The 27,985-nt window shown below is 49.2% G+C and overlaps 1 protein-coding gene across 1 annotated transcript in view; it reads left to right on the top strand.

Annotated features, from left to right (window-relative positions):
• HSD17B12 (hydroxysteroid 17-beta dehydrogenase 12) overlaps positions 1 to 27,985 on the top strand; it is a 400,959-nt gene that overhangs the window by 252,411 nt on the left and 120,563 nt on the right. Inside the window, exon 7 of the mRNA XM_085643463.1 lies at positions 23,288 to 23,322. Coding sequence (XP_085499589.1) covers positions 23,288 to 23,322 — 35 coding nt within the window. The remainder of the gene's footprint in view (positions 1 to 23,287; positions 23,323 to 27,985) is intronic.

The raw sequence follows: 27,985 nt of genomic DNA, 5'->3' as shown, positions 1-27,985 counted from the left end.
CACGTCTGAGCATACCCGTCCCACTCGGGGTGACAAATGCAAAAACAACAGTTGATGGACAGAATGCAGAACAATGTCATACATTCACCCCAGTACAGAGATCTGGGCCTAAATCCATCGTTTTTTTGCTCACCATGCCATTCCAGTTTGGCTGAAGACGGGTGAAATGCCAGAAACCGGTCCCTAGGAAGCTTGTTTCCGGTCCAGGGAAGACATGGCTTGGCAGTTCGGGCTGGACTGTTTCCATGAGGCACAGGGTCAGACTGATTTGCATATGGCCATGTCTGAACTGGGGTGGAAGAGTGGGCTAAAGAACGGTGATGGATTAAACCCAGATCAGTTGACTGGGGGTGAGTGCTTGCAATGTTCAACACTCTGTCCATCATTTCCTTTGGTTTTTGCTTTGTTATGGGCCCAGCAGGAGTCTGAAGTAAGAGAGCCTCGTCCCCGCGTGCACGCTGTTGCTTGTTGCAGATGGAAAGCAGACAACGTGCAGGCGCTGCTGAAAGTGTCCCGGTGTTTGGACATTACACTGGTGTTTGGAAATGACACCGGGAGGAGTTCAGCACGTTATTCAGTGGGGTCCAACTTCTTGGCAGGGTGGGCGGCTTTCACCCTGTGAGAATAGTGGTTGGATGCCGTCCACCCGCTTGAACCCCCGACTCATGCACTGATTTAGTGCGCGAGGAGTGAAAGGCTTTTCAACAGTCCTCTTTCAGGTGGACTCTGGACACTGAGGCTGTGTTACACAACAAAGTAGAAGGTGTTGCGTAAGTGGCATAATGAATGTGTCAAATGTTCTAATGTCTGTGATCACACAGCATAACGCCTTAATCTTGTATCTGTTGTTTATCATCATGGCGGTATAAAATGCTCTGATGACCTGTACCCATTAAAACTGAAATGAAGTTGCTGTAAAAAAAAAAAAAGTGTCGGCGCACAGAAGGAAAGGATCTTGAGACCCTGAAGTTCTCAAGGAGGCAGTGTTTTACATTAAGAAATAACTTCCGGCATAAGTTAAAACAAAGAAGAACTACCCCATTTTACACAAATGCACTGGACACGCCACCTCTCCCCCCGACAATAGAAAGTCCTATGAGCTGCAGAATGCAACTGATTAATCCATCTAGAAGCCTCTAAGTCCTATGTGTTTAAGTGAAACGTGTGGCACGCTATAAAGTCCTATGGACATAGAAGGAGAGGTCCAGCAAGGGTAGAAAATGAGAATTATATTTATGAAAAGTGTTCTGTTTCGAAAATACTTCTATTATTATTCACAGATAAAGCACTACATCCAGCCACTACTAAAAAGGACAACCAGATACAAAGCCAGCTAGACTTGCCCATTAATCAACGCAGAGACGGCACGCTCGGTAAAAAACTGTGGCCCGTCTTCGATGTGATGACAATCTGTATTACACAGGCTGATGTTACTGTGAAAAGTGGGAGTAAATGGGAGGCGGTAATTAGGCGAACCTAGGAGTATATGGATCAGGATTGTGCTTTTCAGGGAAGGATAGCTACATCTTTATCCCCTCCCTGATGAGACCTTCAGAGGAGAGTAGGACCATGCTTAAATTAGCAAAGAAGAAAGCGCGTGGTATTTCAGGCCAAGTCAGAAGGCTGGTGGAAGTGTGATTGACCAATACTTGACTTGAATATGCTGAAAAAAAGATAGTTTTGTGGACCAAAGAGGCGGATAGTTTTTGGAAAAAAATCTCTGGCACAGGTGTACAAACATTCCCAAACCATAGGTGTTTCCCTTTGGGCTCATGTAATATTTGCTGGAAAAACTCTAACCCCCTATTCTGTAAATCAAAATACAAGCCTTCTGTTGATTCCAAGCGACCAATGTTTCTGGTATTGTTATGAATACGTCTTTCCTTCCAATAGTGGTTCACGATTTTCGAGTATACAAAATAATAACCTTTCTCATTTTGTTTAAAAAACAAACCCCTCAAGCTGAGAGATCACTACAAAGGTTGGGTGTTAAAGGGGTGTTGTGTTACGGTCTAGAAAAGAGACCTCTAAATAGCAAAACAATGACAATTATGGCTCTCTATAAATGGGTCTAGTTACCATCTATTACTTGATGGATTGGTTCATGTAGGACCGGGGGTCACCAGGCCCTATGGGGGTAGCGTGGCGCGAGCAGGTAGGCATCCAAGGGCTTCTGTGTAAAGTGACCATACAGCACACACATCCACTGTGACAGGAAACGCACACAATAATTGACACCACACCAGTAGGTTGAATAAAACCAATCAGTTTTATCTCGTTCAACACTAGGATCAAAAGCAGTGCATTAGAAATAAATTTGGCAGGTCATTAACACATCGAAACCTGGCCTGGAATCAAAGCGCAGCACATAGCAAATCCATAGCGCTTTCAATAGGGCAGTTTAACATAGCGCTGCACATAGCAATTCAATAGCGCTCAGAACATGGCATATAACCATAGCGCTGCACCTAGCAATGCAGTAGCGCTTCAAAACATGGCATATAAACATAGCGCTGCATATAGCGATTCAATAGCGCTTTAAATATGGCAGTTGAACATAGCGCTGCACATAGCAATTCAATAGCGCTTTAAATATGGCAGTTTAACATCGCGCTGCACATAGCAACTCAATAGCGCCCAGAACATGGCCTATAAACATAGCGCTTCAAATCAGAGCTTTCAATCAGGGTATTGAATCTACCACTCAATCAGAACATTGCATCTGGCATTGCAGTTCACTGTAGCGCTAACCCTGTATCTCTCTCAAAGCGTTACACATTGCATTTCATCCGGGCATGTCAGTGGGGCCTCCAATGTGTCCACCCCCTACAGTATCCCTCTAGGCCGTTGCAGCTTCCCACTGTCCTGCGGGGCAGCTGTGCAGAGTGCAGCGAGTCAACGTGGGGTTGGAGTCCCCTCCGGGACTCTGAAATCCCCCACTGCGGCACTAGTCCGAGCCCAGCCCCACTCCCCACTCCTTGGGGGCTGGGCAGGTGAGTCCACCGCCGGCGCAGTTCACAGGGGCCCAAGGCAGCCTGGACCGGTGTCCTGATGCCCCCATGTGGGCTCTCGCGCCAATTGGGCACACGTTGCAACTGCCCACTGCCAGCCGGGGCAGCTGAGGAAACCGGGCCGGCACGGACACTCCTGGTGTCTTCCGGGAACGCCCAACGGGGGCGGGCTCCGACACTGTGCCCCGTACCCCCCCTCCTCCTTCAACGGGCCCCCACTCACCGGGGATCTTGTGGGTGTCCTCCGCCTCTTCTGGCTTCACCCGGGCCCCCTCCTGGGACCCGGGACTACGAGGCAGCCTCCGCGAGGCTGCAGACGTCGCGCTTCACCCGGGTCCCTCCCCTGGAGCCCGGGGCTTCACCATGGAGCTGGCGGGGCTCCCGCTGCACTCTGGGCTCTCCTCCGCCTCTGGAGGGCCCCCACCACGGAGCGAAGTCTGTCGACGTTGGCCAGCGCGGGGTAGGCTCCCGCCCGGCTCCTCGTCCTTCACCCGGGCTGCTTCCTGGTTTCTTGCTGGCCAGCAGGAAAACCGTGCGCGGCTGTCGCGGGGGCGCGGCCGATGACGCGGCCGGGGCTTCTGTTGCCGGGCAATGCCTCCCAGCGTACTCCAGGCCCGCGCGGCCTTGGTTCCAGGCACAACAGCCCTTCCCTCACTCAGGGGGCCGCGGCAGCCATCAGACCCCCAGCGCCTTCCTCCGGAGCAGCGCCAGGGCGGCGGCGGTACCACCAGCCAGCGAGGAGGAGTAGGCTCCCTCCTAAGGTACGGCACACACGTGGGGTGGGCTCCCGCTGTTGTAACTAAGCGCCGAGGCAGTTGGCACTAGCGCCGAAGGGCGGCATCACGAGGGGTGGGCTCCCGCGCCGATTTAAGTACTCTCAAAAGGTGCCAGAACCATGGGGTGGGCTCCCGCTGGCGTCAATATACCGACAATATTGCTACAGCACAGTGGAGTGGAAAGGTAGCGCCCACCAGCAGACCAGTCAGTTCAAATATAGCGCTCACCGGATATAGCGCTCTCCTTCCCCAGGCAGCTTGTATATAGCGCTCTCTCTCCGCAGGGACTGCAGTCAGGGTCCCACGAGGCGCTTGCTGGTTCCTGCGCCCTTGGTTCAGGGTGTCTTAAGGGGGGGTTGAGTTGGGGGCTGGAGACGGACTAATTAGTCTCTGCAGGTCGCCCCTGGGTTCTCCTCCCGCCGGGCCAGATCAGTGGGTTAGTTCAGGATCCCTCACTCAGCTTAAAAGGCAGCACCTAAGCCCTGTCACTTCCAGCGGCATAGGTCCCTGACTAAGCCCTACCGCCTAAAACTCCTGCGTAGGTTTCTCCAGGTCTGCTTTGCCCCAACTATAGCTTTCCCTCGCCCTGTGGACAGTAGAGGGGGGTAGGTAGGCTCAGGGCCCAGCACACAGGCCCATGTGGCGGTAACCCCTGGCAGCAGGTCCCCTCTCTCTCAGGTCCACCCTCTGACTGAGCACATGGCAGCCCAGCTCCACCCTTTATACGCCCCTCACCCCACCTTCCAGACAGTGCCAGAAGCTTCTAGAAGCATCTGGGGAAACTGGGTCTAACTGGCCTAGGGGGAGGGGTAGAGCACCCTGGGTTCCAGGCTTCCCTCCAAAAGCTGGGGTTGCTGGGAAATAACCACTAGACTGTTAACCCAGCTCAGTCAGACGGCACAACCACACAGCTATGGCATCCATTTTAAAAGCTTTAGGTGTAAATGGGAAAACTCTGTCTGCGTGCACCATTGCACAGCATTCAATACTTGCATTCATATATCATGTAGTTTCCCATGAAAGTGAAAAATTTCAGGGAAAAAGGGCCAAGTCCAACAGTTCATGTTTAACGCTGTGCTCAAGGAAGGCCTACAAACCCCCTCTGTGGGGACCACAAGCCCATACCACGAGGATAACCTGGCATTATGGGCCTGCTAGGAATTGTTCCCATTTAGACATTGCACAAATCAGTGATCAGGCAGTCTTTCCACCCTTTTCTAGACACTGGTTTCTAAATGTAGACACCCATATGGATCATCCGATGCACGGGCCATCCGATGCATGGTATTTTTTAAATGCCATCTTTGATTGTTTTCAAATCAGTTTTATTATCTATTGACCCTTTTCGTGTGGTATTATTCTGCTATACTATAAGTTTAGGCATATAATGAAAATCACTTGACTGAGAAGGAAGTTTCTTGTAATCCTAGTTCTGCATCATGGGAATCCTTATTCACATCCTAAGCTCCTGGCCCCTGTTAGTTTGGATTCAGGATCCTGCACTCCCTTCAATATGTCCTGAGACCGCCTTCCATCACTGGGTATTGCGGCAGATGCTGGGTTACCTGTTGTGCAGTTTGCCCTCCTTCGCGTTAGATTGTCCTTGTAAAAAGCATCACTGTTTTGAGAATATACTCCAGTCTATTACTCCCATTTCTTTAACTGTTAGTTGAGCTAATGCAGTCTGTGTAAAAATATACATTTTCTGAAGGGATTTCTCTCTCTTTTTGAAAGCGGTCCAGCATCCCATATCTGGCTGTAACAAGTCAGTAAAATTGGCAGGTAGGGCCAGCAGAAAAAAATTATTATTGACATTTGTGGTTTAGACAACAACATGCCTAATAGACTCGAAGGAATGTTAACATCCATGATTGTTCTTCACAGCATCCCCTCTGCACTCTATCAGCTCCATCTGAAAAGCCGGAGTATGTCACAGATTTCTAGGATATAATAAAAGAGTGACCTTATCGACCATACAGTGGGCTTTCCTGAAGGTCGCTTGTACTGTTGAAAGTTTCTTATTCCAGAGTCAGTGTTTCTAGCTGGGCTTAAGCTTTTGAGACCGACTTTTTGTTTTCCTGTTCAGGAGAGCAGCCAATGCAAAGAACCCTTTCGAGCAACCTCTCCCACTCACATACATATGGGTAAAGTAGCAGTGGTGCTATTAGTGCACAGAATTAAACCGAGGGTAAGTAACAATAACATCATGAGTGCAAATCTAGCCACCACTTAAGGGCTGACGTAATCGTGGCATTACCAATACTTCTGGCCTATTTTGGTTTCAAGCACATGTAAATGTATCTGAGCCACAAGAGTATATCTTTAAAATGTTGCTTCAGTTGACGTCAGTAACCATGCTAGTTCAATTCTTGTCAATTGTCAACAAAGGTGCCTGTTAACCCCTTCAGTGCCTGCCCCTTTCCCCGCCCTGTGCCGGCCGTTGCATTAGCGGGCGGGGTCTATGACGAGCTGGACTCGTCATGGGCACAGCGCTACCGCGGCCCATGACGAGTCCAGCTCGTCATGGGCACTGAAGAGGTTAAGCACCAATTGTGATTGGGTAAAGTGTGGGAAAGGAGCACCAAAACAAGCAAAGTAAGTTTTATTTCATTCTTAAAATCCCCTACAAAAGACTCTTTTTGATATGAGGCATATTTTCAGAAGAACAGTTGAATGTTAGTGTACTCATGAAACACTGGGAGGCCAGAGTGCGTCGGCTGATGTGCCACTAAACTGCATTTTTAAATTATTTTAGGGGAATATTTTAAGGCAGACTTAGAAATTTGATGTCCTGACTATAAAATGTACTTGTGCTGTTTTGAAATTAATGGTGGGACTGACAAATGGCAGAAATCTGTCAGAGTGTACACGGTTGCTTGCATGCCACCCAAAGAATGGCCTTGAATGGAAAAGGACTGATTATTAAAAGAAGCCCCAGCGTTGGCAGCGTCTGACATTGATGCACCATCTTGTCAATGTCCTATGGTCTTGCTAGATTGGTTCATCTACCTGTAGTTTAGGTGGTGGATTAAATTCCACGATGAACAGTGTGCATAGCAAGCTTTGCGAGTAATGTAGAGACGTATCCTCGATGCCTTCATGAAGGTCCGGTGGCAGCTTGTTGTACGTACCTTGTCGTGATATTCCAAGTGGCTTGCTTCCATTGGAGTGGATCTTCAAATGCTAATTTGAGGAGTTTGAAGGCTCATCTTTTTAAACGCCACTTGTTGCGACCATTTTCCTCCTATTAGGACACTTCCAAAACACATTAACAAAAACAAATCTCTATTTGAGCTTTGGTGTCCAATTTTTTCTTATTCTTCGCATTGCAGAACATTTCCCAATGAACCTGTCTCTTCCCGCCCCCCGCTGGTGCATCTTCCGCCCCCTCTACTCTTGCTATAGACAGAACCAATGCGTTAGTCTCAGACATTCCCCCGGAACAACACGAACCAACACCCACGCAGGCTGCTCTCCCACGCAGCTCCCCGCCCACGCAGAGCCCGACACGCGCTTCCCTTGCAGCCCCCTCACCGCTGCTGGCTCAAGCAACCTTTTAAAGCTCTCCCTTTCTGAAGCTAGCTTTAGCACTCCTCTGACGCACAGCTAATGTGTGTGTCACGCCTCATTATAAGAAATCAGAATTTCCAAAGTCAAACCAACAATTTAATATTTCAAACTGTTTTTAGGATAAACATAAAAATAAATTTACATCATCAGTCTGTATAACTGTTTGGGTAATGCAGGAGTCGAAGTAAGGCCGTCTGCAGGACCGCAGACAATCCACTCCACAAAACATTTTGCCTTGTCCACCCCACAAAACAGTTTGTGCAGAATTTCAACCCATGCACCGTCTACAATACAAACGACTGCAGGAGTCCCAGACTATGCAGATTGTACACTATTCGACCAATAGTACAGTGCACCATCCTCACTAACACTGCCCAAAAACATCAGCAACACCTTCGTGCCACAAAACAACGTCTGCAGGATCCTGGGCAATGAGTCGTCCACAGCAACCAGAAAACCATGCCTTCAGTCCCTCACCCCACCAATGCCACAACTGCACTGCAACAAATTGTTCCAGCCTCAGCCTCTCCACCACCTCAGCCTCTCCACCACCTCGGCCTCTCCACCGCCTCGGCCAGTGCACCGCCTCGGCCAGTGCACCGCCTCGGCCAGTGCACCACCTCGGCCAGTGCACCACCTCTACCAGGTTTTACAGCCAGTGCATGAGCCCCATCCCAGAGCGTCTGCCTAACTTGAGCCAATGTACCTTTGACTACCTCAGAACATGTGCAGTGCCTCAGCTTATGGAGCTCCAAAAACAATATCTATAAATCCTCAGTGCAAGCAAAACCCACACGTCATGTTCGACATGTCAATCATCTACACCATAAAACTGTAAGCAGAACCTCGGCCCAGCCCCCAGCCCTGGCTCCCACAATAATGAAACAGTGCAGCTGCCTTTGCTACAGAGCAAAGGTCAACCTGAGTTCAAGCCACAAGACCAGGTCTGTGGAGTCTAAACCAGTAGTACTAGGATGCAGCGGTACTTCCAAAGGTGTAAAGAAACCTGGTGCTGAAGCCCCTGCAGGATTTTTGTATGCAGTAGTTACTTCAGGAAAAACGTCATGGTAAGCCCTTTTTGCTGCTCTGGCCTTCCTTTGTGGTCTCAGGTTTAGCTTTGGTGTTGTTGGTGCCAGAAGATGTTCCTCCTGCGTGTGGTGTCTTTTCAACTCCCCAATCATTGTATTTCCCCTTTGGGAAGAAAATGACGAGCCAGCGATCCTCTTTAACGTTTCCCAACACTGTAGCCTGGCAGTAAGTGACGTATGTGTCACGTCACTGCTTGGCAACCATCTTTATTTATTATTTATTTTTAAAGTTTTGTATAGCGCGAACATGATCCAAGCGGGTATCAGAGCGCTTTACATACGGGTTGTGGAAGACATAGGTAGATAGCTGTGAGAGAAAAGTAGAGAAAGATACATCAGGTATACAATGACATATTAACTGGCGACACTAAGGCCGTATCAAATGTCAGGTATCAGATTAGTCGGCTAAACGAGGAAGAAGACAAAAGGAGCGAAGCATCTAGTTCAGCTCAGTGTTAATCCGTAGGGCTTTCACTTCCTTTTTGAAGGCAAATGTTGAGGGGATCAGTCTTGTTCCCACAGGTAGGGAGTTCCAGATTCTCAGGGCAATACCAGAGAATGTACAATTTTAGGTTTTCTTCTTCTTTGGCTTGAGCAGCAATGTGCTGTTGGTCCTAGAGGGCCGGGAGTCCCCCGATAGTTTGAGCTTATTAGTCAGGTAAAGAGGAGTGTTGAAGTGTGGTGCTCTATGGGTCATACATGCAATTTTTAGCTGGATCCTTGATTTCAGGTCCAGAGAGATGTGGTCGGTTTTCTTGGATATAAAACAACACAAGGTATCCCTTTTCAAGGAACTATGCTTTGGGCAAAAATCTCTGTATATAAGAGCTTCCCTCAGTATGGATCATGTGCTATGTATAGTTTCTAAGATACAGTAATTCATCTGCAAAGTGTACTAAAATCTTATTTACCTGCTATGACCAATTCAAGCTAAAAATAATAATATGGAAGATTCTGATATGTAAGAAAATATTCATTTTAGAATAGAAATTTCAAGTTCTCAAAAAATTCTTAGTTCTCAATAAATAAACATCTTCTCACAGAGAAGTTACAATCCGTATACATTAAAATGTAACATATTTAAAAAGCAAACTTTCTTATGAAGAGTCAATGCGGCGTTTCGGTGAACAATCATTTCTTCACCTTCTTCAGGACAAAAGGTTTTCATATAAATCTATTTCTATATAATTGAGACCCAAGAATTTCATTTGTCTCAAAGCCTTCAATTGCTTATAGTCAGAGGGCAAAGACTCGTCCGACCGTGTATGAAGATATTAAATCTCGGTGATGCTTATGAAGTCTCTAGAGAGTTCTGATAGAGCCACCGATGATTATATTTAAAAAGGGCCGTTGCAGATAGAGGCCAGAATTACTTTAGAAGTCTAAGGGTCATATATATGGATAGCTGCGCCGTTAATTTCAACCAGTTCTCAAAAAGTCAACATTTTAAAATCATTATCGCCACTTTTTTCTTTTTTTTCAATGATGAACAATGTGCTGTGGGTAGCGCTATGTTTCCGGTGAATCCGGACTCATAAGGTTGATATTATCTTAAATGAAACAGACGGCCTCCCTGCTCTATCACGAACTTCTTCCGGGTCAGGTTTTCTTGAAACCAGTGATGAGCCTCGTCGCGGCATTCAGAGATGCTCTGAGGGGGGCTAAGCTGAGTTTTGGGAGTCCCCATAACGTAGCACTGCCGTATTCTAGTCTTGAGATGACTTCTGCTTGCTCCGCAGATTTAGAGTCATCTTGGGGAAGGTAGGATTGTGTTGGTTGTATTTGCAGAGCAAACTAGCCAAGCATTCCAGTCGACATGTCGCATTACCGTGTGCGCCTTAATGGTCATTTTCCGAGTAAGCGGCATTCACTGTTCTCTCACTGTAGTCCTGCAGCCGGTGACGTTGGCGGTCACGTCAATTTGGTGGCCATTTTGAATGTATTTGCGGAGAGATTAAAGTGACGTTCCAGTTGCTGCACTTTTCCCATGATGGAAGTGCACCTGTGTGAAGCGGCCAATTTAGTCCCATGGAGGGACTATGGTTGTGTCTCTGCGAAGCGGACGTTTTTGAAGCAGGCAAGTGCCGGTAAATTATAGGCAGCGTTCCCTGCCCTGTTAGTTACAGGTGCGTAATTGCATTGAGCAGCAGTCGTAGAGGACAGTGCTCACTAAGCTCATCAGTAGGAGGGAACAGGTTTTTTTGCAGTTGCGCATCGGTGATGCGCACACCTTATTAGTAGACCGTGTTATTAAGTAAGTGTTAAAACTGCAGCTATATGCACGCTTGATATGGATGCATACCTTGACAGTGATATATACACCTAAACTTGCGACTGAATTGGCATAAGCTGTGTGGGAGTGAGCCGTTGCAGTGAACTATTTATACATTGTGTGTCTACAATTACATGTCATAACGTTTTGTGCTCCGCAACAGTGATGTGCACATGGGGCATTAGATGCATGCACTTTCTGTGATGTGCACACCTGAACATTAGACCTATTAGTTCTGTGTAGGAGAGTAGGATCTGCACTTATGTTGCCCCCACTTTTTTTCTGATGTTTACACTGCTTTCTGGTTATAGTCTGGCTGGGTCCCTGCTAATCAGGGCCCCAGCCTCTTTGTTCTCTCTAAACAACTTGGAGTGCATATTAGATGCACTAGTGATTGGATACTGTGGTACCTTATCAGCCCCTAGTATATGGTACCTTGGGTACCAAGGGCATAGGTACTTCACAGGCCCACCAGGGGCTGAAGCATGTATTATGCCACCCCTGGGAAGCAGACTAAATCTGACACCACAGGCCTGCCACTGCAGCCTGGGTAAGGTAGTGTTAGCACACCTCACTGAGATATAGGTTCACTATATCTCTCCTTACACACACATATAAACCTATCAGTCACCCCTGAGGCAGGCCCTATCAATCCTGAGGGCAGGGTGCTTGGTTTCCATGTGAGGGGGTGCCTCTGCCTGAGCAGGGCTCCTCTGCAGCTCTCAGAGTCCATTCTCTGTGGCTGTTTGTGGATGCGGTTAAACCATATACTCTTAAGTGCATTATAACCTAGCGGTAAATGCTAACTTTGGGATGGCTGCATCAAAGCATGTCATGTTTGGTGTCAAACGCTTTGGAATCATACCCCCACACCAATAACTGGTGTGGGAGTATGATCCCACCCTTCTAGAGGCATAGACATGTACCTACTGTGGAAACACGGTAGAATCCTGAAGAGCCCTGGCATCACAAAATGGATGCCACCAGTCACAGACACTGGGCTGCCCTCCTGCTGCTGACCGAAACTCGCAGTGGAGGAGGCCCAACAATAGGCATCCTGTCACAGGGAGGTGTGGTCACCTCCCAGACAGGGTTTAGTGTATTGGGGCTGGGTGAGTGCACTCCTAGAGTGCTTTGAAGTCCTGCACTGGGGGAGCAGTAGGCTCCTATGTGCATATGCCAGCTCAAACCGGTTCATGGGCTACCAGCCCCTGCTCTGGCGCGAAACTGGACAAAGGGAAGTGAGTGTAGCCACCCACTCCCCTGACCCTCCCATAGGTGGGGTCATAGAGCTAGTCTCTCCCTTCCTTGTAGTATAAGTTAGGGAACCCTTGCCATTGCAAACTAGATATCCCTGGACGACGCTCTAAAGAAGAATCCTAGACCTTCGACGTTCCACTACCTCTGGAAGACTGAAGAATCTCTCTTGGAGTAAAGGAGTGACTCCCCCTGCTTGGCAGGCACCAAAACCTTGAATCAACGGTCGCAAACTTTCCCGCTCCCGCCGTAGTCCGGAGTCCCTGCAGCTTCGGAAGTGGATTTCCTGACTTCTCCAAGGCCATCGTGAGTCCCCAGCGACGCTGAGGCAAGTGGACTCCACGAGTGACGAGGAACTGCAATACCTGGGTACCGGGCTCTATTTTCGAGTGTAACCCCTTCATGATGTTCTGCGAACTTGTGCATTGTACCACGTGTGGTCCAAGCCTCCAGCAGGATTTCCTCCGAAGATCAGAGGCCTACCTAGTCCCGAGTGACCGTGGGCTCCTGGTGAGTGAATCCTCCCGTGACGTCTTCGCGATCCCTTGCTGGTTGGCTTGTGGGTCCCCAGAAGACTTTTCTACAGAACCAAAGGGCTCCCCTGGTTGCTCCAGGCCTGCCCTGACTTACCCTTGCTGGTATGCACCGCTGACTTTTACACTTACCACAAGACTTGCTGTTGCCAAGGCTTGTTGGCTCCAATCCGGTTGCCGACACCTCAGTAAGCTGCAGACTTCGTGGGACACTCCGAATCCAGCTCCTGGTCGTCGACGCCTCCTGGACCTCGTGGCTGAAGAGTCGAGACACCCGTGATCACCTGAAATCACCGGACGACTGTGATGGTTGCGGGTGTTGCTGAAGACGAGTATGTATCTGCACTTAAAATGTTAGAAGCAAGGTTTAAACCTCATAGTAATGTAATTTTGGAGAGACCTAAATTTTACAGACGCCCAACGGGAGAGGAGGAGTTTAGGGGATACTTTGTTCTAGGTTATGCACAGCTATGTCACACACAAACGTCTGACTTGCATATGCATGCAGTTGTGCACCGTACTGTTACACCAGATCTTAAAATACAACGTGAGCTGGTATTACAATGAATTAGTATCCTAGGGGGTCCATTCATTGCAAGCATGTTCAGCCTTTCTCTGCTTGTGCACCCATCCTGCACAGTTCCTTCCTTCAACAGTCTGCACATTTACCCTCCTTTTACCTGCATTCAGGAGAGCGCTGAGGCGGTGCCTGGTTCATCTTCTGTGGTCTGGCTCCACAGTGTAACTACTTACTTTATCTACAAGCATCAAGATTGGCGTCTTTCAATATCAAAATCTTGCGTCATATTGCCCATTGCTGCATCTTTTTCAAAGTGACCTAATAACTCCTGCTGCTAATTTCTGATGCCGTCAACTGAGCAGAGCCAGGTCTGAGGTTGCGTTCTGTTACCGAGGGGGCGTGGCCAGTGGTGAAGTTTTACTTTAGGAATAGACCAAGGCCAATATGTTTATAGTTGGTCTCTGTCTGTAAATGCAGCGTTGTATCTAAAAATGATTGAGCAGAATTACTGCTGCTTTGGAGCAGATTACCATCCATCGCTTTGTGCTGTCTCAAGCTACAATTTAAGCAGGGACACCACACCGTACTTGGTTTCTGCTCCCACATATTTACAATTCTATCAAATGGCACAGCCTTGTATTGCAAGCCACTGCCCGACTCGTTAAATGCCTAGTAATGAGCAGATCTTTGCCTGTAATCATTGAACTTTAAGGATGTGACTCAGTTGCTCACTTGAGTGCTTCGGGTCACTCCCGTGAGTAGCGCTCAATGGCTTATGTTTTACCTCCTTGCGTTCGTTTGTAATCCGTTGGATTGAGCTTCTCTACGGAGACAAACCCGGCCCGTTGAACGTTTGGCCACCGCTAGTTACGTTAGCGAGGCTTGCTGTTTCCTTTGCAAACCACAAATGCCCCATTTCAACCCCTGTTCATACCCAATACTATTTTATATGTCTCCCTCCCCACTGGCCTCCTCGGACTATTTTCAGATGATTCTGAAGCGGAACGAGGAGCTTCAGTCTGCCTGAGTCAAGTTCCTTAGCTGACTGTCTGCTTCGGCACCAGGATGACCAGGAGTTCTGTAAAACTCAGTATGGAGAACACCTGAGAGAGAGACTTAGGCAGTGACATTTGGAACTGGTCTTTGACTTGTCCCCCTGAGCTTGGATCCCTGCCTATCCATGCTCATACTTTTTAATACATTTCTCAGTATCTCTCCCCAGATTGCTATGATACCTTCTGTTTGATTTCTAATTCAAGGCTTAGACTGAAAAAGCTTGCCTTTCGTGGGACTATCATTTTACAATTATTCAGGGTGTTATATGGCCTCCGTAATCCTGTGCATCTAACCTACCTGCTGAGTGGGCGTGAATCAGCCCTGTGCAGGTTTGTTTTTATCCTCTAGTTTTAATTGGGGGCGGTGGAACTGAGTTTCACTCCCCAGAATTCTGTGGAGTTGCATAAAAACTCAGCGAGGTTCCGCGTAGTTCTGAGAGCAGGTATACATTGACATGTTGCGCTGCTTGCGCTGATTTCTAGCACCGGGATCATGTTCTGCACTGTAGAATCAGCGCCATGCAGCGTGCCAGAGGGCGATGCTTCATTCTGCTGCTAGAGTAGATTTTCTACTCAAGCGACAGCTTCCTCAACGCAAACGGCTGCAACTGCCCGCATTGACAAATCTTGCCAGGAGGCGTTCTAGCTCTGGAAAATCGCGCTGAGGGATACAAATTCTCACTCGCCAACCTAACGGTGATAAGCAACGCGCCAGAAAAAACTCAGCCATGCAGTGGTGCTGGAGTTTCACCGGAGCCCATATAGGCAGAGCATCGCCGGCGGAGATTAATTATTTGTCCGCCCCTAGTTATGACGTTAAAGGTAAACTACAATCCTCCGAATGCAACTTTCTATTGCCTGAAATTTAAAGTTTGGCTAAAGTTTTATACATGACATGGAGCCTCTTGAAAATAAAGCTAATTGACATGGGACTGTTGACAGCCAGGTGGTGCAAAACTGAAAGAAAGAATGAATGTTCCGAAAATGGAGCCAGGTGAAGGGTCCTGTTTGCCACATGGCCCCTTATTACGTATAATGCCTGCTAAAACTCCACGGTTGTTTGAAAACATTCTGTGTATTTTAATTCTGGGCCAATAGGGCAACAGTGAAGCATTTGAAAGGCAGTACTTCATTGGCAAAGACAATTGGCGTCGTATGTTCAGCAGGAGCAGCGAGGCCAATTGGGGTTGCCGTTGCTTGTTTCCTTGCTGCCAGTGGCCTGTAAAACTAGGCTTTGCAGCTGTCATTGATGAACAGGTAACAGGAACTTAAAGCTGTTCTCTTTTCAAGAATGCATCTGTGGATACCAGGAGGAGCCCCGCTTTGGTGCATCCATAGGGTTACATACGTCATGAGAAACAGTTTTGCCTGCTCTATTCCACAAGCTGTCGTTGCACATTTCTGAATCTGGGAATGCGACCCAGGTGGCAGACGGGTGGAACCACGCCATGGTGCTTGTCTGGCACATCTAATGTTCGTTCCAGGCAGGATATGTTTTGGGGGGTAGAGACCCCAGTTTTCCCTTGCTAGCTCCATAAAACTGTAGGCTGACTTACTGAGCCTCGCCTTACCCTCTGGTAGCAGGTGGACCTACAGAGAAGGCCACAGGTGCCCAGACCTTCCTCTAAACCGTCCCCTATGGTGAGCATGGATTGTTGTGCCAGTACTCGCTACGGAGTAGGCGGTCGGCCGGCTGTAGCCTGATGGCTGGCAACTATCCGCACTATTGACCTACATGGTCGCCCTATATGTGGAGATCTATACACTGCTCCGTATATTCAGGGCAGGAAGGAAAGCTGGGTCCATACAAGCCCACCCTGCCGAAGATGGAAGCTTGAAGGTATTAGAAGTGGGCGGTGACCGAGAGCTTTGCAATTCAATGTGGAGTTATTTCGGAGCAAAATCTAGAACATGATGGCCCCCAATTCAGGACTTTGGCTTCTCAGTGCTGAAGCTGCACCCTCGGGGTCTTCCTTAACAGCACAGAGTGGCCTCCGTAGGTCCCAGGTGCAGTCTTGCACAAAACTAAATCTGTGGGGTGGACAAAGTCGAGTAGTTTCTCCCCACATTTCGGCAGAATTGTGCTTTTTACTTGTGAGTGAAAATCTGGGCTTTTACAAGGATTTTCATGGCAAGATCCCTGTTTTCAGCCCTTGTTTGTGAGGATCGCTGCTCTGCGTACCTCTCCCTCACAGCAGCCAGGGTCTGTGGGCCGTGCTCTGGCCACTGGCGGTGCAGTGCGCACACCACATGCGCTTCCCAGTTCTTGAAAACATTTCTCTCAAACCGCAGAGAATGCTTGACTGTCTGTGTCAGAAACAAGCCGCCCATTCATCAGGGTCTCAACAAGATTATGCTCGAGTGGTGACCAGGAGCCCTTGGCCCTTCTCTGTGCATCCTGCGCTGTGCATGCCCCCGGACCTGCCTGTAAAGTTCCTGCTGCCCCCTTGGTCTCTGGGACCAGAGGACCATGCATGGTGCCGCCTAACGCACCTTCATTTCAGTTGCACTCATGACCTTCCCAGATATCTCTTAGAGTCCAGGAAAGAAGAATTTACCTTACAGCCCTTAAACTTCTAACAAGAAGATGCCGTGTCCAAAGGTGTGACCGGTCTGAAGCCACGGTGCCGTAGGTTCAGCCTCGTATGGCGCCCGCCTTCTTTTCTTCCATTTAAACCTGCACGTGCTGCGGATTACAGGTATCCTGCCCCCTCCCAGCAGGTGGTGGGCCTACCAGGGCAAATGAAAGCCGCTTGGGAGCTGCTGCAACCAGGGAGGAAGAGTTGGAGGAGAACTGCCCATGCAGGTGTAAACTGCACGGCGGCCACCTTGCCCTGTGCCCCTAAGGGTTGCGGTGGCTGCTGCACAGGCTGAGAGTTGGCACTGCCAGTTTGTTAGGCCGCTAGAATTGCCCCTAAATATTCTGTACCACTGGTGAAATTGTCAGGCTGAAAAGAATAACGCCAAGGACCAAGCTGCAGCGCGACTACCTATGAATCGCGCTAGCACAGACGCCATCTCTGTGGACAATCCAGATCCATCAAAGGCCATGCTTATTAGGGATGCTTGGACACCCCCTGAAAACAAGACTGGGCCAATAGCACGGCCTGTGCAGCTGGGGGTGTCAGTCGCTGCACGCCTCCCATTTAGCCTCATCCGCTCCATCTTGGTTCTTGTGCGCCAGTAAGTCCCTGGTGCCCCCTGGAAGAACGGAGCATGGTCTCACAAGCTATGTCCTGTAAAGCGTGGGTGGACCCGCCCAGAAGGCGCACCACATTCAAAAACTGTAAAACGTGGCTGGCTTTAGGGGCAGTTTGAAGCGAAGAACTCAAATTGACTTGAGCCTTGTTTGATCACGACTTTCAGGCATTGGGTGTCTTTTAAAAGCAAATCGGGGTCGCCAGAGACTGGTCTTGTTTGTCAGGCGATGGATCACCAGACTGGAGAGGCGCAGCGTGGCTGAGCCCAAGTGGTCCGGAGACTCGATAAGGGCCTTGTTGAATGGTGACCGTGGCGAAGATGAAGTTTGACCTGTTCTAAGACGTTCAGTTAGTAGATTTGCTCTGGTTTCCATGGTAGTCCATGGCATTCCAGTATTATTCGATGAGCCACTGCAGCGAAAGAGGCTCTATTTTTGTTGGTGGACCAGCGAATTAGTTGAGCTTAGTTTATAGTGCGGTATGAGGCGCACCAGCTTTTTGAAGTCTCGATGCAGTCTGTCTAATGAGGGGGAGCGGCTGTCTGACTCCTTGTCATCCGGGTCCTGAGGGACATCGGGTATGCCCTGGACCACATCAGAGTTTGAGAAGCTAATTGCGTATCTGCCGATAGCCTAGTACTGGCACCAAGGAGGAGGCTCATGCTCCAGGTCTGGCTGTATAACCATGGGTTGCACCTTAGTTACTTCTTAGCGTGATGTAGGTTTGGTGCAGGCAGATGTCGCTTCGGGGACAAAAAAACCTGCATTTCAATTGGATCTGGTACGGGCATGGTCGGCATTGGAAGCAGCACGGAAAGAACAGGGCTGGAGTGGAAGTGTAGACCTCCTTTGGTATGGGCACAGGAACGGGTCTTAAGGGGGCAGTCTGCACCAGGGGAGGGCCACTGGTAGGCTCCAGCAGGCTGTCCCATGCAGCTCTATGGAGCCTTATGGCACGCCAGAGGAACTTGGTAGCATCTGAGATGTTTGCAGCATGGTCTACCTGAAGGCTGATACCTGCTGCTGGGTCAACAGGAGTCTGAGGAATTTGAGGCCCACTGGGACCAAAAAAGTACCGGCTCTGAGTCCGAAGACGCCCGACCTTCCAAGTGACACCTGGGCGCCTTCTTACCACTGGTTTCATGAGCTTATGGTGCATTTTCGAATTTGCGGGATCAACCTTTTGACTGGATCGAGAACATCACCACAGCTTGGAGCGGGGACTCTGTTTAGAGCGTGGCCTCTTCTGATGCTTCCTCTTTGCCTCCTGGTGCACTTATCATACGGCTTTGAGTCGCTACCAGAGCCCAGGCACCCCAGGCATGCTTTGTGCAGGTGTATGGCTGACATCGGCTTCCTGCAGTCGCGGCACAGCCTTATTCCGATTCTTTTTGAGGAAGACGGTTTCCCTCGTACAGTGTCTCAGACAAATATTGGAGTCTTCATAAAACCAACAAAGTTGGGAGTGGAGGGTCAGGTCCGCAGTGAAGACTAGGGACAGAAAGGAACGGACGTCCGCTTTCAAAGGTGGTGCTCGGTCACTTCTTGGATGGTGTGCAGGCCCCGTAGGGCGATACGGCACTAGAAACATCTCAGTACCTTGGCATACTCTAAAGGTGAGAAATCTGTGGTTAGCTTAGAGTATCCACCAGAAAGAGCGGGAAGAAAAGAGTTATTTTTGAAGAACAAATGCTTCGTTATCTTCACCCGTCAGACTCTAGTCTTTAAGTTTCAAAAGCAGTAAAAAGGTAACACCAAAGAAGGCAACACGAGCTGGTTGCTTGGAGGCAGATTCATTCATTTGGTCACCGCCTTGGCAAGTCATTTGATGGATATGGACTCGTCAAGCGATCTTCGCATTTTATTATTGCACTGCTGCGTGAATATTTTTATACATAATGCCAAAGCTGCCTGTGGTCTGGGGGAGGGAGGGATGGTCGGGCTGGTTTTCTGATTTTGAAGAGGGATATGCCTTCCCTGATCGCCACTTCATACCAGATGAATCGGCGATAACTTTCGAGTAAAGCTTCAGGAACCAACAACCTTTTTTGACAGGGGATTTGGTCTTCTGTCATTCAGATATTCCCATCCACCAAACAATCCTTTCCTACTCTTTTTTTATTCCGAGATCGCAAGGGAGCTCAAGGTAATCGTGAGCTACAAGCGGCAGTGGCCAGAGTAGCTCTGCAGTCCGACTCCTAGACTGTCTTGCCCATTTGTCGCAACGGTTCTTGCCCGGCACGCCCTTTTTCACTTAAGACGCTTTATGTGCAAACTACTTTTTGCTCCATTTGGACCAACTGCCCACTCCCTTGGCTGAACTCCATCTCACGGAGGAAGCGCTTCTGCTCCGCTCTCTTTCTGTGCTTTCAGCTTCTCTGTTTTGGGAATATTTCTTTTATTTGCATATGCCATACAGGAGTGGGGTTGCAGTGCGATTGCCATTACTTGATGACGGTTGTAACCCTAGAACCAGTTCGACATAAAGTGAATTCGTTTAGTGGAAGAAACACAGACTGGGTGTAGACCGTCTGCAGGCGGAAGACCAGAAACACAAAATGTGATGGCTTTTCATAACTGTGGTCATCCCTCGTCGTGTCTTGGCCCACAGATAGATTCCTCTCTGCGCAGCATGAAGACGGACGGCATTCCTCTCGCTCGGGACTTCCAGCATCAGCAATGCTTTTTTCTGCATCACGATACAGGGTTCCTAATTGATGCGCATCCCAAACCTATAATGATAAAACACTGCTGTTTATCCTTTTAATTCAAGTCCCTCCCAGCGCTACGGTTCTGTTATCACGGCAACAATCGTACTAGGACCCCTTTACAAGTATATGCCTACAACCGGACACAGGAACCTGGAAAAATGTATGCTTGTGATCAGACTCTTTCCAAGTGCATGCACAAGTCATCGATGCATGCTCAAGTCATCGATGCATGCTCAAGTCATCGATGCATGCTCAAGTCATCGATGCATGCTCAAGTCATCGATGCATGCTCAAGTCATCGATGCATGCTCACGTCATCGATGCATGCTCACGTCATCGATGCATGCTCACGTCATCGATGCATGCTCACGTCATCGATGCATGCTCACGTCATCGATGCATGCTCACGTCATCGATGCATGCTCACGTCATCGATGCATGCTCACGTCATCGATGCATGCTCACGTCATCGATGCATGCTCACGTCATCGATGCATGCTCACGTCATCGATGCATGCTCACGTCATCGATGCATGCTCAAGTCATCGATGCATGCACACGTCATCGATGCATGCACACGTCATCGATGCATGCACACGTCATCGATGCATGCACACGTCATCGATGCATGCACACGTCATCGATGCATGCACACGTCATCGATGCATGCACAAGTCATCAATCCCATTGTAAACAAAGTTTTGAATATCTCATTGCCATCAGGAACTGTCCCGGTGCAATGGAAAACTGACAAAGTTCTGCCTTTGTTTAAAAACCTACGGCTGATCCCAAAGGCCCAGTAAATTATGGACCCATTTCCCTTCTCCCTGCTTTTTCAAAAGTTTAAGAAAATATTGTAAATGATCAACTCTCACAATATATGGATATCAAGATCTTCTGCACCGAGTCTGGTTTAACACCTCACTTTAGCACTGAGACAGCCCTATTAGAGGCCACAGATCATATTTAGGGCACTCTAGACAAAGGGTGAGGCAGTGTTGATTATGCAGGATCTATTGGCAGCCTTCGATAGTGTCTCCCACTTGAGACTCCTTGACCAGTCAATTGGGATTGGTGGTCTAGCTCTGAAGTGACTCACTTCCTTCTTGGATGAAAGAAGCCCAGAAATGCTGCTGCCCCCTTTCACCTGCACAGCTTGTGAGCGAACTATTGCAGTGCTTCATGGCTCAGCACGCAGCCCCACCTCATTCAATGTTTATCTCATGCCCTTATCTGTGTTAGCTAGGAGAGAAATTGCTTGAGAAGCCATTGAAAAAGTCCTCTATTGCGCCAGGCATACAGCTCTATTGCGCCAGGCATACAGCTCTATTGCGCCGGGCATACAGCTCTATTGCGCCGGGCATACAGCTCTATTGCGCCGGGCATACAGCTCTATTGCGCCGGGCATACAGCTCTGTTGCGCCGGGCATACAGCTCTGTTGCGCCGGGCATACAGCTCTGTTGCGCCAGGCATACAGCTCTGTTGCGCCAGGCATACAGCTCTGTTGCGCCGGGCATACAGCTCTGTTGCGCCAGGCATACAGCTCTATTGCGCCAGGCATACAGCTCTATTGCGCCAGGCATACAGCTCGTAATATGGTCGGGATTTTAACGCCCACCAAGATTGCCTCCTATTGGTACCTCACACCTCCTCCTTTACACAGTGGCAGCCGGAATCGAAAGCCTGTGTGTTGGTGCAACTGTGACTCCTTGGGCTCATTACTGCATGTCCTATGGGAACGTCCTACACTCGCATCTTATTGGACACAGATGTTGGATGACAGACACCCATTTCAATACACATCTCCCCCATTTCCGTGCTTATGTTCTATTGAGCTTATCCTAATGCACTTACAGACACCTTGGATTAGGCTCAGGTGCAGCTTTACGAAACATCCTGTCACATTGGGGCACGGGTGGCATACTGACAGACCAGGGGTGGTTACATCGACTCTAGCCCACCCTAGGGATGGGGCGCATCTCTCTCTGTATCGAACCAAGGAACCTGTTCTCGGGCCTATGGCCGCCATTCCCGACCTTGTTGTCCTCGGAGTTCCGAGAACTTACCTGCCCCAAATTCTTACGCTTTCTTCGTCTGAGACTCCGCGCAACTCACTGTGAATGCCCATTGGCTGCTTCTCTGGTTGAGTTCTTGAGTTCGCTTTATTAAACCTTGCTGTACTGCTTTGGTCCTGGGGTTGGGTGGGAGGTATGTTTGGATTATTCAGGAATTTTGGAACGAGAATACCGCTAATGGACCTCAGGCCTTGTATTGCTGAATTCCTTGTTTATGAACAATAATAAAGAGATTTGAACCATCAAATCTGCCTCTCTAATGTGTTTCACTGGCTGTCCATCAGCCAATTAAAATGTAATCCTGACAAAACAGAGATTGTATTTTTTGTCCCTACGTCACCAGACTGATGAAGGACCTTCTGGCCGGCCCTCTAGCCCTTGACACGACACTGTAAATAATTTAGGAATCCAATTTGACAGTGCCCTTACCTTCCAACCACACATCCAGGCACTGGCTGGTTCCTGCCTTGATAACGTCCAGATGGTATTTGGGAATGCACGGTCTTGAGTTGGGGGGAGAGGGGGGGTTGAGCGGGGGTGGGGGGGTGATTCTTCAAGCAATAGGCAGAGTGGAGATGCAGGGGTGGGTGTAAACACAACAAAGCCTTAATAACAAGCACATTGGCTTTTAAAGACTTGTGAAGTACTCGGCGCAGTTGTGAGTGCCCGGGAAGCTGTCTCAGTCTGGGCGGACACACACGGGGTGAGGGGGCGGGGCTGAAGCCCTATGAGCCCAATGGGCGTTGCGCGCCTGCTCAGTATGTATATGTGCACTTTAAAGTATGCTGGAGATGCTCGGACTCGAACAGGGCGCCGAGTTTTAAAAGCATCACGTGTAGGTGTATTTTAAAGCATTGATTGCGGGGGCTTATGCTGCATTTTGTGAATGAGCCGGCCTTCGCTGCAGGCAGTCAGTGTATGTAAACCGATGCAGAGTGTAGCCAGTGAAGTATTGTGTGCGATGCTGCTCAGCGCCTTGAAGCCCGCCTGCGCCTGATGTGCTCTGAGAGGGGGTTTGAGTGCACCTTGGGTCAGTGGAGGCTCCAGGCTGTTGATACGAGCTGCGGGGAGGGTGTGTGTGTGTGTGTGCGGGGGGGGGGGGGGGGGGGGAGGCTGACTGTCTGTTTAGTATCCTGAGCGCCGCTCCCCAGTCACGCTTCCTCTGCTCATGGCCGCTCCTCACTGCCCTGTATTTACCTGCCCCTTCTCTCCCCTGCAGATGACACGGCTGCTGCTGCCCGGCATGCTGGAGAGGTGAGTCACGACGGCACACACGGCGCACACGGCGGTGACTCATCGGCCTAGCGCTGCGGAGCTCCGCCGCCGATGACTCACCGGCGGCGGGGGATCCTGGGCCTGAGTCACCTCGGCCGGTGCGCGGGGGCGGCTGCAGGCAGCGGAGGACGAGGGCTTCCCCGGGAGGAACCTTCTCCCGCGCTATTGTGGGCCTCGGTTCCATTCTTAGCATCTGCTTCTGTGTTGGTAAACACTGGGCCTGGGCTGGCGGCAGCCGTGGGCCCGTTCCCTGTTGTAGCCTAGTCTTCCGGGGGGACGTGGCTCGCTCTTAACTGGACCCCACCCGTGACTGCACCAACCCCTTGACCCCCTCCCCCCCGTACCCTATACACCCCCATAGCTTGACCACACCCGTGACTGCACCAACCCTTTGACCCCCCTCAGTACTCTATACACCCACTTAGCTTGGCCCCATCCGTGACTGCACCAACCCTTTAACCCCCACCTAAGTAGCCTATACAAGGCCTTAGCTTGACCCCACCCCATGACTGCGCCAACCCTTTGACATCTCTCAGTATCCTATACACGCCCTTAGCTTGACCCCACCTGCATGCTGGCAGAGGGTACATCTCTCAGTATCCTATACATGCCCTTAGCTTGACCCCACCCCGTGACTGCACCAACCCTTTGACCCCCCTCAGTACTCTATACACCCCCTTAGCTTGACCCCACCTCATGACTGCGCCAACTCTTGAACACCCCTCAGTATCCTATACACGCCTTTAGCTTGACCCCACCCCGTGACTGCACCAACCCTTTGACCCCCACTAGCCTATACATGCCCTTAGCTTGACCCCACCCTGTGACTGTCCCAACCCTTAGACCCCCTAGTAGCCTATACTCGCCCTTAGCTTGACTCCACCCCGTGACTGCACCAACCCGTTGACCCCCACTAGCCTATACATGCCCTTAGCTTGACCCCACCCTGTGACTGTCCCAACCCTTAGACCCCCCAGTAGCCTATACATGCCCTTAGCTTGACTCTACCCTGTGACTGCACCAACCCTTTGCCCCCCCGTAGACTATACACGCCCTTAGCCTGACCCCACCCGTGACTGCACCAACCCTTTGTCCCCCAATAGCCTATACGCGACCTGAGCTTGACCCCTCCAGTGACTGCACCAACCCTTTGTCCCCCAATAGCCTATACGCACCCTGAGCATGACCCCACCGTGACTGCACCAGCACTTAGACCCCCCTAGTAGCCTATACACGCCCTTAGCTTGACCCCACCCCGTGACTGCGCAAGCTCTTTTATCCCCCAGTAGCCTATACGCGCCCTTAGCTTGACCCCACCCGCGACTGCACTAACCCTGTGTCCCCCAATACCCTATACGCGCCCAGAGCTTGACCCCACCCCATGACGCCACCAACCCTTTGCCCCCCCGTAGACTATACACGCCCTTAGCCTGACCCCACCCGTGACTGCACCAACCCTTTGTCCCCCAATAGCCTATACGCGACCTGAGCTTGACCCCTCCAGTGACTGCACCAACCCTTTGTTCCCCAATAGCCTATACGCACCCTGAGCATGACCCCACCGTGACTGCACCAGCACTTAGAACCCCTAGTAGCCTATACACGCCCTTAGCTTGACCCCACCCCGTGACTGCGCAAGCTCTTTTATCCCCCAGTAGCCTATACGCGCCCTTAGCTTGACCCCACCCGCGACTGCACTAACCCTGTGTCCCCCAATACCCTATACGCGCCCAGAGCTTGACCCCACCCCATGACGCCACCAACCCTTTGACCCCCCCAGTAGCCTATATGTGCCCTTAGCTTGACCCCACCCTGTGACTGCACCAACCCTTTGACCCCCCCAGTAGCCTATACGCGCCCTTAGCTTGACCCCACCCCATGACTGCACCAATCCTTTGACCCTTCCACCCCCGGTTGCCCATGTGTTGCTGTGGCACCAGTCGACCTGGCAGTGCATGGCGTGCCGCCACTCATCTTTGTACCCCAAATTTTAAATGTGTACTCATTTGTTTTGCTTAACATTTGTAACTATGTATTTTTATTGTTACTATGTTTTTTTCCTGTTTCCAATGTTTTAATTTAAACATAATATTTCCATTTACGTGGTTTTCCTTGCAAACCTGCGTTATTCTTTTTAGGTCGAGCTTTTTAGACCGCGCATGTGCGGTCTACTGCAAGACCTATTGTGGCCCTACCAAGAACTCGCAGGGCATAGATCCTCCATTAATTGTGTAAGAAAATGGATGTATTTGCAGTGGGCAGTCGCGCACCTCAAGCAATAATAACCCTAATTTTCCAAGGTGAGCCTCACGGTCTCTATATAAACCTGAATTCAACCACCTGTAGCTGTGATACAGAGCAGACAGGCTGAACTTGAACTATTTAAACTATACAAAAAGCGTAGTAAAGCCAGCATACCAAACAATAAGAATCCCAAACTGAATTAAAACAAGCATTGGAAATGCCAATAGATCTGGCTTTAAAGGAGTGTCATATGATAATGTGAAGCATTACAAGTAGATACCATGGGCACGGATATCCATTTATGCAGAGCACGAAATACAGAATAATAATGATGTAGGTTAAAAGGTGGGGTAACTGGTGCACTACCAAGCCAGACCCAAGAATCCATGTAAGTTCATGGTTTGCCTCTTCTCCTATGCGCTGGTGCCAGGAAACACCATCATAAAGGATCTAGTTATCAAAGCCAGTGGCGTGTGTAGACATGAAAGTTCAAGTTCACAGCTGGATAAATAAGCAAATGATCACAGATGTGTGGAGGGCAAGCTCTTTTTTTGTGTGGAAGCGCACAACTGCTGCCCAACCAAAACATACTCCTGGCTCCCCACATGTGGGCATAGCCGAAGCCCCTCTCTTAGTGATTCTTGCACCCCACATGTGGGCATAGCCGCAGCCCCTCTCTTAGTGATTCTTGCACCCCACATGTGGGCATAGCCGAAGCCCCTCTCTTAGTGATTCTTGCACCCCACATGTGGGCATAGCCGAAGCCCCTCTCTTAGTGATTCTTGCACCCCACATGTGGGCATACCCGCAGCCCCTCTCTTAGTGATACTTGCACCCCACATGTGGGCATAGCCGAAGCCCCTCTCTTAGTGATTCTTGCACCCCACATGTGGGCATAGCCGCAGCCCCTCTCTTAGTGATTCTTGCACCCCACATGTGGGCATAGCCGAAGCCCCTCTCTTAGTGATTCTTGCACCCCACATGTGGGCATAGCCGCAGCCCCTCTCTTAGTGATTCTTGCACCCCACATGTGGGCATAGCCGAAGCCCCTCTCTTAGTGATTCTTGCACCCCACATGTGGGCATAGCCGAAGTCCCTCTCTTAGTGATTCTTGCACCCCACATGTGGGCATAGCCGAAGCCCCTCTCTTAGTGATTCTTGCACCCCACATGTGGGCATAGCCGCAGCCCCTCTGTTAGTGATTCTTGCATAATTGTCTGACGCCAGATGTGCTGTCAGGTCTAACCGTAAAACTGGAGTGCAATTCAATGAACAAAATGACCCCCAAAACGACAAAAAATCCAATCGAGAACTGAAGATGAGAATTTTAAAGTTTTAAGCAACAGTAGCACCAAAGGGCGCTAACAGCCAATGATAGTCTATTGAAGCATAAAACGTTTACCTAGACTCAAGTTCGAAAAATAACGGCCAAGATAAACTGGTTTTAGCCAAATAAAAGTATTTTAGATGCTATTCAGAACAAACAAACCACCTGTTGAGAAAAGCAGTTCAAAGTAGTAGGGGGTGCACAAAATCTTTTGCTCGCCGACAATCCATCCAACCCCCTCGTAAATGTGGCAACACCACAACCGCTCCAACAAAGTTCAAACTGTTGCTTGCTCATCCTCAAAAACTCTAGTGTGACACAATTGTGCGGCAACTTAGTTTTACCCATAATCATGAATTTGCCGCTTATCCATCATCTGCTTCATAACCTGCAAATTTGAACAAAAAAGAAATTTTCTAGCTCAAACTGTTCAAAAGTTATTACAAATGCAGTCATACTTGTTACCGCGCAGTGGAAGGCCCTTTGCAAAGGTTGACTGGTTACCTTTCTGTTGCTTATTGCTATATTTGGATGTCAGTGTAAAGAAAAAGGGATCGCCCTGATGGTAAATACAGTTGCTAAGGTAGGGCAGATATAATCATTGTCTCAAAATATTAGGCAACTTAGTATATAACACAACAAATCAATCTATAGTTGATTAACACAGCATAGAGGGCTCCCAAACAATTACAGGGAAGGCAAGACGATATAAATTATGTGGATTTGATATTCAATTCTTTTTATAGTGTTAAAATATATGAAAAGTATATTCTCCAATAATTCTGAAATAAAGCGTCACGTTTAACATCACACATCTCCATTAATCTAATATATCATACACACTCATGACTCAACAGAATACATCAATTGAACTTAATAAAGTTCCTATTGAAAACTTGGTAAATAAATCACAAATACAATATGATAAATGTACAAAGAATATCTCTCAAGGGCTTTTCATTTAAATGATCTGCGCTTGTTTCGGCTCAACACCTTCTTCAGAAAGCCATATGTTTAGAACCAACCGATGTATCTGTGAACATAATGCATCCATATTTAAAAACACATGGC

This window comes from Triturus cristatus, chromosome 3_1 (assembly GCF_964204655.1).
Source record: "Triturus cristatus chromosome 3_1, aTriCri1.1, whole genome shotgun sequence".
In the NCBI taxonomy this organism is placed as follows: domain Eukaryota; kingdom Metazoa; phylum Chordata; class Amphibia; order Caudata; family Salamandridae; genus Triturus; species Triturus cristatus.
This window is presented reverse-complemented; position numbering and strand designations above follow the sequence as displayed.